The sequence below is a fragment of the Danio aesculapii genome, chromosome 13 (assembly GCF_903798145.1).
Source record: "Danio aesculapii chromosome 13, fDanAes4.1, whole genome shotgun sequence".
NCBI classification, from domain to species: Eukaryota; Metazoa; Chordata; class Actinopteri; order Cypriniformes; family Danionidae; genus Danio; species Danio aesculapii.
Window position 1 is genome coordinate 35,275,826 of NC_079447.1, and position 12,360 is coordinate 35,288,185.

General features: G+C 36.8%; 1 protein-coding gene across 1 annotated transcript in view; it reads left to right on the forward strand.

Moving 5' to 3' along the window:
- eif2ak3 (eukaryotic translation initiation factor 2-alpha kinase 3) overlaps positions 1–12,360 on the forward strand; it is a 55,548-nt gene continuing 43,188 nt past the window's right edge. The window contains exon 1 of the mRNA XM_056470655.1: positions 1–481. Coding sequence (XP_056326630.1) covers positions 186–481 — 296 coding nt within the window. The 5' untranslated portion in view covers positions 1–185. The remainder of the gene's footprint in view (positions 482–12,360) is intronic.

Below are 12,360 nucleotides of genomic sequence, written 5' to 3' on the forward strand. Positions count from 1 at the left end.
ACGTCAAGTATAAAGAGAATAACATGGTGCTGTAGAGTGCATGTTTACGTTAAAAGAGAACAACAGAAAGAGATCTAATAGCCTAACGCAAAAGTTTCATTCTAACGCCTTTTATAGACTAGTTTTTAAATTCACTCAGCATTTTGGTATGTGATTGCCTAACTACTCATGTGCCACTTGTCCCAATGGAAAGGGGGTTTCAGTTTGGAAACGTGTGCATATCTCTTCTGCTGTTGCTTGTTTTGAGAACGTTAACGGCCACTTTGCAAACTCAGTCTCTCTCAGAGAGAGAAGTCGAAGTGGCCCCGACGCCGAACACCGAGGCGGCGGAACATGCTGCCGTTATGGAGCGGCCCCTGGACAACGTCGGAGGAGCCCTTGGCATCGGAGAAGTGACCGTAGAGGACGTCGAGTATGGCTCGACCGGAGACAGCGAAGAACCGTCTGGAGACACCGACGCAAACTTCCACAAGCACCGCAGGTAACTTAACATTAAGCGGTTTTCATCGAATCACGGCAGAAGTTTCCTGTTTGTCTGTTGCATGACACCGCTTTAGCTTCTCCTGTCGCTTTCAAAGCAGTGTTTTCAACTTCACCGAAGTTCTTCAGAGTAGTGCTCGTGATGGGCGGATGTTTGCAGCAGTCGAGTCGACCTCTCCCTCTTATATCACTTGTTAATATAGACAGTAAATATGAGCAAATATTTACCGCACAATCCTCGTGACTCTCGTGAGAGTTGACTCACTCGACGTTGTCATATTTATAACAAGTTAAGGAGACATTTTCTGTTACCATGGAAATACAGGTGACAGCCGAGTGCAGAGCGATTATCTCTGTGTTTATAAACTTGCAGATCACACCTTGTATATCGACAACCGTGTTCATATACGCATAACTATTTTTGTCTGGAGTTACTAACTTGTCTTACTGTTGAAACATCGTAAGGGGTGGCTTCTGTCAATGCAGTGTTTTGGATGGGGGCGTGAGACGCGTGTCACCCTGATGGAGAACGACTTGAATATTATTTGTAAACACACTTGAAGTTGAGAAGGCTTGATTGAAAGGATCCTTATAGGAGAGTCGTCTTGTGAACTTTCAGCATTAGCAGAATATTATTTTCTTCATACATCAGCTGTTTATCCTACCGCCGATGTCCATCAGTGGACTGCGGTTTCTGGAGGCAGCGGAGCCTGAGCTGACGCACTCATAAACCGCTGCTCCAGACGCTTCTCCCCGCGCGCACAAACTTTCCGGATGTTTTGTTTTTGTTTACGGCTGGAGTTAGTCGCTCTGCGCCGCTTAGTTTCCTTTCAGAGTGTGTTACCGCATCCGAGCCCTCTGCCCTGTCTGCCCCACCTTAGAAAGAGTCAATGTCGATTAGGACTGGTCTGGCATTAAATCTAAATTCAGATTGTGCCTGGAGCTGTATTGTGGTTCAAAGGTATTTTCTAAACAAGACCTCAAATGCCTGTGTCAGTTTTTTTTCCCCAAATGAAGTATTTATTTAGCTGTAGCTGAATATATTGATAGTGCAATATAGATTTGTTTTCCTGTATAAATTTGGTGGATATGTTGTTTTTCCAGATACGTCACTGGACTTGAAGAACTCATGATCTGCTTTACTGCAGTGTAAAAAAAAAAAAGTGTCAGACCTTGCTTTACCATGGGCGTGCTGTCACAACGATGTGGCACTCCCATTCATGGAAGATTTTTCTAAAAACAGCACAAGTTTGCAAGATCAGAGTCTAGCCCAGACATCTATAGGTTTAGAAAAACTACAGGTAAAATTCAGAGAACTTAATGATTACATCCTGAAGAGTCAAATACCACAAAAATGAGCAAAAGAAAATCTCACATCAGGAATTTCAGGGTGTAGATAGTTTGAATGCTCCGAATACTTCAAAACCTTTGAATGTAAAATATTAACAGCTCTTTTACATCGGAACCTTTAAGTATAGTTTTGACATTCTTTTACTTTTGACCTCTTTGGCACTGAATTAATGACGATAAATAAAAATAAACAATGCAGTATGTTTTATTAGAGTTTTAATGGTTTATTAGTGTCCTTATTCTACTTCCAAAACATATTTTTAAAAGTTAGATTTGATTAGATTTTATATATTAAAATAATAAAAAAAATAATAAATAAATGAAATTTAATTTAAATAAACGGTTAGTCCATCTTGATTATTATTATTATTATTATTATTATTATTAATCTGTCAACACAGTCTTTTATCATTAATCATCTGAGTTGTTTAAAGACGAGGAACTGTTAGTCCCAACCCAATAAGCTACTTTTATTTTCCTGGTGCTAGGTGCATGTTTAAAGGGTTAAAAAATCCACTGCAGACTTGACTATGTAGTCAACTTATGCAATGGTTAAAAAAAGTGGATTAAAAAAATAAATGTGTTTATCACTTAACAAAATGAATGAAATGTATTTAATTTTATTTCCTTTTAAATTGTAGGATTGTAGTAAAACTAGCAAGAACAAGTGCCTGCTGTGTTGAAATGTAGAAAAAAAACTGCAATTAAACTCTCATTCAAACAGTGATTTGATCACATTGATGTGAGTTACTATTCATAGAATCCATATGCATATTACAATAGGTGGTCTATGGTGATTTATATATTTATTTTTTTAGTTGCAATAATGTAAGCACCATAAGTGCATGCCAAGTGAAGTTTAAATATTGTCATAAACACGGATGTCATGTGCTTCACAAACTTCATATGCAAAGTAAATGATACAGTGACATTACGATCTTCACAGCACCACTGTGCAGTGCAGTGTTGATTTTGGTGAATATGGACATGAGAAACATACAGAATGAGTAAACTGAAGCTACAAAACAGCATGAGTTGGAAGTGGTACACCTCACACTGGGAGGGCTTCTATTATCTGAAAACAGACACTGCACTAATGATGTTAAACGCTTTAATACAGCATTTTTCTACCAATTAAATCACTTCAAAATCAGAAATTAGTTATTATACTGACAGCGTAAATGGTAGGCTTTTTGAAGTTGCAATTTGTCTTCATAAACTTTTTTTTTTTTTGTGTGTGTGTTGGTTGAAAGTCTCTAAGTGATCTTCTTTAAGGGTTCTTCTCCAAAGAAGTTGTTACCACCCCGTTTAGAGCATCATTATGAGAGTTTTACGCTATAACTAACGTGGTTCAAGCAATGGATCTGCGACAGAGAAACTAGGGGTTTTGGGAAACACTCGTCACTACATCGTTATAATTTGGGTTGAGTGTTTAGCTTTTTAGGTACTGTATCAGATCTACTTATCACATTGCTGTTAGATTGCTTTCGTATTTTTACTGCAGGCAGTGTTCCTGTCACATTGCACTCTCTGCTTACAACACCTGTGTGACAGCTGACATAAAATAAAAGATCCGGCTTAATGATGCGCATAGATTGGTGCAAAAAATCGGTCCTGATATAAATGCTTACAAACATCCTTGTTGTTATTTTTATTATTCATTCATTCTTTTTCCTTCAGCTTCCCCTTCATCAGGGGTCTCCACAGCAGAATGAATCACCAACTTATCCAACATATGTTTTACACAGAGGATGCCCTTCCAGCTGCAACCCAACACTTTGAAACACCCATACACACTCATTCACACACGCACAAACACTTCGGCCAATTTAGTTTATTGAATGGAGGTGCGTGCGAACTGGGAAGCAGCTATAAAGATGGTTGCGCGTTGGTGCGCATGGAGATTGAACTAAAAAGCTGAAGGTGGGGGTTCCGGAAGTTTTCTGGGAAACAGAACAATATGGGAGGTGGGCTGGAGATGTTGCGGATACATACAGTGCAATATCAATGTTCAAATTATATATTGTACAACCCTAGACTTAATTCCCCTAAAATGTATACATAAATGTCTAGATCACCAAGTTAATTAGTCCAAGTAGGGCTGCACGATATTGGAAAAAATCTAGAATTGCAATTTTATTTTATTTAGTTTTTTAAAATTTTGCGATTTATATATTGCGATATGTATACAATTTCACCGGATGACATAATATTTCTATTTAGTGTTTTACCACTTCCAGAGTCTAACAGTCTTCATGTCAAGTAATGAAATAATTCAATTAAATGAATCATTATTTAAGTCACAAGAGGCATTCAGGCATTTCTTATGCTTGAATGCTTTTAAAATCATAATACAATTCCAGGCATCAAAAACAAATGCTTGCAAATGATAAATTATGATAAACTCAACATTGCATATATCTTGTGATCTGTCTATTGCGAATGATCACATTGCAATATCGATATATTGTTCAGCCCTAGACTTAATTCACCTATAAATGTATGCATAAATGTCTAGATCACCTAGTTAATTAGTCTAAATCATGTCGGTTTGGAACCACATGAAAGTGAAAAATTAAATTTTGCATGAGCTAGGGCTTTAAATCAAAGGCACAAAAGTAAAATCTGCAGTTTATTGTGTAAAATTATGAATGAGACATGCACTTGGTCTGGTACTGCTGATAGCAGCATAACTACCAGCAGTTAATTGCACCCGTCTGGCAGTAAGTGCGACCACCTCAGCTCTACAGTTGATAAATTGAATGGGCTGCTCGTGTTATAAAGTACTGTGACCTCATTACATATTTACAGCCTAATGAAGAAAAGTCTCATATTGTTTTCAGTTTATAGGGGAAATTATTTCAAAAGTAACCTCCATGTCCTTTACCACTCTACAGCAACCACACACCTTTTCCCCAGTAACAGGAAAAAAGCATTTGTTTTTAAATCAAACTCTACTTTCCATGCACTACATGATGCATTACAAATGATCAGCGCTATGATGTTTTATCTATACATGTAACAAAAAAAGAAAAATCTAGCTACTACAGAGATGCTGCTTTAATGTGAAGTGGCCAGGACTTTATCTTGACAGTAGTCATACATCACTGGAAGGAGAGGCTGGTCTTTGTTTCTGGTGGCATAGTTATATGTGTCATGCACACTCGAGGGAATAGTGTGCAGTGTGTTTAACACTGCATTGGTTGGGTTTCTCTACAGGGGTGAGAGTAGCAGCTGCCTTCACACCTGCTGCCAAGATAAAACACCCGCTCGCACCTCTGCACCCCCCCCCCCCCAATGATCCTCCATATCAAACCATCTCATGCATTTATGTGCGCTGTTCAAGCAACCGTCGATCGCATATGAATAAACAAACAAATGTCTGCCCTTTATTGATAATGCATGAACGCTCGATCCAAACCTTAGCGCTCGCTTCTAAGTAACAAGGCGACGATAATCAACACCCTCAGGCCTTCCCCGTGACATGGAACAGCTTTACTGGGGGATGGTGTTCTCCTGGGACAGTTTTATGTGTTGCACAGCATGGTCGACTGGCAAATGGGAGTCTAACCCTGGAGAGATCTACTCACAACAAAAGCAGAGATCGTGGGGAACACTTGAGATAAAGATGCTCTCGTCAACTCTTGTCTGTTGTTTAGTCTAGCCAGTTCAGTGGTGGCAGAAAAAAAAAATGCGTAGGTTTATTTAGGGCTGGGCGATATTGCAAAAAAGATCATGATATCATGTTTCATATCATTCGGTATCGATAATTTTTTAACAATACATTTAGTAATATTATGATTCTTTTAATTAACCACTTTATTTTAAATTATCAACATTTCTAAGGTAAATAGTTTTAGTAGTCAAAAACTAAAATGTTTAAACAAAATATCTGATCTCTTTATAATATAATAAACGTGTTAAAGAGACTCAAACTTTTTAAATAAAATATAAAATGTAGGTAAATAAAATGTTAAAAAGTGTGTGCAATGGTAAAGGTAGAACAGCATCTGTAAGATGTCAATAATAATGATGCAGTAAACCTCAAAAACCGTAAACAATCATTATTCCATCATTATTCAAATACATACTGCAACATTACAAATTGTGAAGTTGGATAACTACATTACCCCTATGCTAAAAAAAAAAAACCTTTCAGATGGGGTGGCAGTGGGTGAGATGCACAAGAAAAGAAACCAAAAAGCCACTCCGGCGACATTTTTTTTATTTCATTTACAATCTCCTCACTGCTGCTATACGGCACTCATTTTCGCGTGCATTGATATTTTGACCTGAAGTGACAAATGCAAGCGTGTGGTTTCTTTCACTTTTTTATTTTTTTATTTTTTTTATTTTGTTTATTTATTTATTTATTTTTCACTTTATTTTCATGCGCTTTGAGCTTGCGCTCACCTGCCGTCTCTTGTTACTAGGCGACCATTAACCATTTTCTCAGAAGATGACAAATGGACAAACCATCGCTGCAGCTCCAATGCAAGCTTATGGAGAAAAGTAAAAAGCACTGCAATGTTTGGGTGCGCTGTGTTTGTGTTTGAGGTAATTAGATTACCATTATTTATGAAATATGTATATTCCATACAAGGTGTGAAGCAGATTGGTTGGTTCTAGGCATGGGCAGGTATAAGATTCTGACGGTATGATAACCTTGGATAAAAATATCACGGTTTTACGATATTGAATACTGCTCTAAAATATGTTCTTTTTGAATGTCTGGGTAAAAAACTTTTTTCCCCCTTTAAACACACTATATTTGATGTTGAGAAACTTTTTAAAATCTTTTGGAGCAGTAAACATGTCAGGCTAAATAATTATTTAATAACTTCTGCTTTCAGATTTCATTACCATTTAAAATGGCATCTTGGATTCTTTTCTGACATAAAACATAAAAAAAAACCTTACACATACCTGAGGAATGGTATAGCAGAAAATTTTGGCAGTTTTAAAACCTTGACTTTTTCAAACCGCGGTATACCTTGAAAACGGTTAGGATCCCATGCCTAGTTATTTCAACTTGCATGAATCACGGTGTGCTTGCGGGATCCGGAAAAGTTCTGTTTTTTTTTTCAGCTAGATGTACCTGGAAAATGTGCTCGTGTCATGTATGTGCCACTTGCACACAGTGTCTGTGTTGCACTCATGTGCCCGTCGTGTAAATTGAATGCCTCCATTGGAAATGACAAACTTACACCCCAAGCTTATTGGCATTCCTTCCAAGGCACGCGCTCAGCAGCAACATTTTAATAAAGCTATAGTGCTTTATACTGGAACTACATACCAAACTTTTTTTTTTATTGACAGTGGTGTTTGGTCATTAAATATTGATACCGATTTTATCGCCCAGCTCTTGGTATATTGTATACATAGATCTCTTTTGGTATTAAGCAGTAAATATTTCAATTTATTTTAAAATGAATCATTTGAACTTTTAATTTGGTATTTTCTTTTGTTACTATAAATTACTTTTAAAATATATATTTCTACCTAGTAAATACTAATGTGTATATGTTTATGTATTTGTGCGCATCTTTACAAAATACAATAATTTTAACTTAGTTAACTTTTTTTTTTTTTACTTTTACATTTTTACAGACTGCCTAATCCAGTGGTGCAAGATTCTGGGGAGACTGAGAACCACTATTCTAGACAAACCAACCAAGTGTCATTTCACAAACTACTGTTAGAGCATAGATTACATTCTACATGGGTGGGTTACATTACATTTTACAACGGTGTTGATTTTGCAGAGGGAATCCATGGAAGAATCAATTTGGTTTCTACTTCTGAGTGTGAAGAACAAATCCAAGAACCATTCATTCATTCATTCATTCATTCATTCATCCATTTATTTAATTTCCTTCGAATGAACTGCCAACTATTTCGGCATATGTTTAACACAGTGGATGCCCTTCCAGTCGCATCCCAGTACTGGGAAACACCCATACACACTCATACACACACACACACGCACGCACGCACGCACGCACGCACGCACGCACGCACGCACGCACACACACACACACACACACACACTTAAACACCAGTCAGTTTAGTTTATTCAATTCACTTAAAGCGCATGTGTTTGGACTGTGGGTGAAACTGGAGCACCCGGATGAAACTTGTGTTAACATGGGGAGAAAATGCGAACTCAGAAATGGCAACTGGCCCTCCCAAGACTTGAACCTTCTTGCTCTGAGGCAACATTGCTAACCACTGTGCCACCATCCTGCCCAATATAAGAACATGTCATATTATAAAATACCTTTTGCGCGTTGGACCTATTCCATGGGTTTTTCATGGAACCGTTAGTAAATAACCTGTTTACAAGACTGTAGGAAACATGAGCTTTTCAGTCTATTAGTTTGTGGTACTTAATTGTTTTCCCTCTTTCTTTTGGTGTTTCCATTTGGAGAACATGATCCAGGTATGGGCGATAGACTAATGTAGCTCAGTTTTACCTCAGTGTGTGTATTTTTGGACTCCTGGTGATTCCTGAGGGACCTTTTGGGAGGAACACTTCGCTCGAGGTGCCCTCACTGATACACACACACACACATGGTGATGCCGCTTCTCAGCTGCCTGGTGCAAACTCTGCCAGACGTCTAGCTCCAACTGCCTACTGCTTAGCAACAGCCAATCAGAAGAGCTGAGCTGGCAAACTTGCTGGCCAATTAGACGAGTGAAAGGAAAAAGTGCTCAGAATTTGAGTTGGGCGAGAGAGAGAGAGAGAGAGAGAGAGAGAGAGCAGGAGAGAAGGAAAGGGTAGAGTTCGTGTGCTTGTTGTCGTGGGCTGCTTTTTTGTCTGTCTTGATGGTTAGATAACTAGCAAGAGACTGTCAGATTAATGTTATGTGATCTCATAATCTAAAACAAGTTTATCCCTCTGAAATAAATCAGACTTCCCAACAAACTCTATTAAAATGTTTTAATATAAACTTTTTTCCACATGAGTGCTTTTGAAATATCTCAAGTTGTGCAAGTCTATAAAATAAACAAAGGTGGGGAATCCATGTGGTTACTTTTAGCCATGTGGTGACACTAACTCTAAACTTCAGAGATTTCTTCTTCCTCTGTTTATGGTTTGATTCTTTAATGCTGTTTCTTCATTGCAGAGGACACACCTTGCTGCACTGCAGCAATGGGTGGGAAGATGGGAGAGGTGTGGCAGAGGGAGAGATTGGGGAGACGAGGAGGGAGAAAGTAAAACGGGGGGAACATCGAGACTCTAAATTGGAGGCTTTAGGACCCAGGAGTTAAGAGCTTGGCTTTCCTGTAGTTTGATTTCCTCACTGCTTAGCAACAACAAATCAGCCACCTAGATCAAGGCCAGGACTTGTCCAATAGGAAGACGGCAGCATCATGTGACAGAGTTTTGATTTCTCTGCACCGCGCATGTTGGAGAGAGAGAAACAGAAGGGAGAGATGATGAGAGTTAAAGAGGAGTGAAATGACAATGACTTGCACATCATGACTTCTGGAATTAGTTTATGTGATATTGTATAGTTGGTGTGATATAGTGTTGTTTTTGCATGTGTAGGAGCTTTTCTAATATCAATAACGTGCCCCATAATGTATTAAGTATCATTTTATCTAAAATACTAGCTAGAAGTGCTTCTCTGTGGAGTTTCAGTGCAAATTGGTGCAAGATGGGCTCTATTTAGCAAGGTCAGTTGAGATGGCAGAAGTGCTTATAGTTCTGCATGGTGATAGCAGCTTGGGCGTGTCAGAACGTGACATGGAGTCAGAGGACAGATTAGGCATTCAGACACACACTCAGACACACTGAGTAAATGCTTTAATCAATAGATGGAGAAAAACTCTGCATGATGAAAGAGACCACCACAAATAGATTGGTATAATGAGTGCAACTTTCTTTAATGGGTGGCATTACCCTTTAAATGCTAGTTCACTCACTCTTTAAGTTGTTCCAAACCTTTTTATTACAGGCATATTTTGAGAATTTTTAAAGTTAACTTTAGTTTGTAGCTCCCTCCAGCAACAAATGAGCAAGAGTCTTTATTTCTGCTGACTGGTTTATTTTTCACATCAATTCTTTGGTTCTCAACATGGAAGGCAGATTGGAAGACATCAGACGTATACCAGACGTAAGAACAAAAAAAAATACAACAATAAACTACAACAGTGTATTCCAGTATCAAATGAATCCCAAATCATCACATTAAGGTCACAAATAATATAATAAATAAATCACATAATCTTGACTAATACAATTTAACTTAATAAATCGTACAGCTGAGGAACAAACACTATTAAATACAAACACCAAACTTCAACAAAACAACCAAATAACATTACCCTTTAAATCATACAAAACCAATAACAAACATACCTCGTTAGTAGACCCACGCTAAATCTGCGCTCGCAGAAATTCGTAGGTTTCCACAGATTTTTGGCCCATCATTGAGTGTTTATTTACTTGTGTAAATGTGTGTAAATTTATATTATTCAAATATTTAATTAATTTCAGTAATATCATTGGCTAATATGAAAATGTTCATATGATTTATTTACAATACACTTTTTAAAATAACATTTTCTATCTTTTAGTAGATATATTTGGGGATGGGTACCGAAACTCAGTATTTATCGGTATCGGTGCTACATTATAAAAGACTGAAGGGTTGATAAGCTCTGATGTTAACGTTTCAGCTGTTGGTACTGGAAAATTATTGCTGAATAAACAATACTTACTGTAGCATAATTTATTCAATGCAATTCACCTTTATTTGTATAGCGCTTATACAATGTAGATTGTGTCAAAGCAGCTTCCCATAAAAGGTCATAGTAAATTGGAACAGTGTAGTTCAGTTTTTAGTGTTTAAGTTCAGTTCAGTTCAGTTCAGTTTAGCTCAGTGTGGTTTAAATCAATACTGAAAGTCCAAACACTGAAGAGCAAATCCAACGATGCGCAGCTCTACAGATCCTGAACCATGCAAGCCAGTGGCGACAGCGGAGAGGGAAAAAAACTTCACTAATTGGCGAAAGACCAATTTAATTTAATTGACCAACCTTTTCTACCTTCTTCCAGTGGGCGCACACACAGGTCGTAAACTTGTGGAGCGAACCAAACGGGTTGTATTTCCAGACTACACAGCGACAATGCCCGTTGCAACAACGCAACAAGTTGTTTTCTTGTATAAGCAGAAACGGAAGCAATCTGGCTGTGAAAGTAACTTTAAAAAGTGCATTAACTGCAGAAAGACAAATGAAAAGTTTTTGACTGTCTAGCTACTAAAGGTAACGTTACATCATCCACATCGTCATGCCAACAGTCAGTCACCTAAATTATTATAAAATTAATATTTAAATAAACATACGCATTCGGTTACAATGAAAGCATTCTTTTTTTCTGCAGTAGCCTAAATAAATCTTAAACATTTAAAAATGCTTTTACATCAGCTGTATTTACAAATGTAGCATAGCCTAATAATAAACTATGCTTTTTTTTTTTAAGAAATGTTTTTACATTGCAATATGCTCCAAAACTGTATTAAAAACACTGGTAACTCCCAAAACACTGGTAACTCATTTATGTGAATGTGTTAATGAAAAATCATAAACATTTCCTCATTAAGTGCATTTTGCAACTCCAAAGAGGGGTTTTTCAACTGCAGGGAGCACAAAAAACCATGAAAGATCCCAACTTCTGCCAGAAAGGGCAAACAGGTTGTTTTTTTTTCTTCAGAAAAAAATATTTTTCTCTACGTTCTTTTACGGAAAAAAAAAAAAATATATATATACATATATATATATTTGTTTTACAATTATTACTTTTGCTTTATTTTACATAAAAAAAAAACGTAATAATAAAATAGTGTTGTTAATTCTGTTGAATTCGTTTTTTTTGTTTTGTTTTTGTTAAGCACTACATTGTATATTTGATATATAAATTTTTTTAGTTGTGATATTTCCAAAATCCGCATGCTAAAAGTGATATTTTCGTTAAACTCTTAATAAACAAATTTTTTAGGGTAGCTAAAAGTTATTTTTGTTAACTCTTAACTATATTGTTAAATGTATTGTTTTATTTAATGATTCACTTAATTTGCTTTTGGATTAATAAAATAATACATTTTTAAGCATTGTTCACTCAAATATCATTCCCTCTCTCTCATGTGGTTTTAAACCATTTCATCTGCTGAACACAAAAGAAGATATTTTCAAGAATGCGGGTTACCAATCGATTTCTATAGTAGGGCGAAAAATTCACAACAATATCATGGAAGTAACCAGAATTTTCAAAATCACAAAAAAACTATACATTTAAAAAGTCCTGAAGGAAAATAAAGCTTCAGTTCAGTTTGGGAAAATAAAACAGATTTTCCCTTGCCATATATTATATATTTTAGGTAAACACTGCCTGTAAATTTTGATCGTCTATTTAATTTTTTATTTATGTTTTTTTTTTATTTTCTCTTTCACATAAGCGCACACACACTTTCACTCAGTTTTATGGTCCACCAAACATTCAACAAGTATTGAAGAGAATGC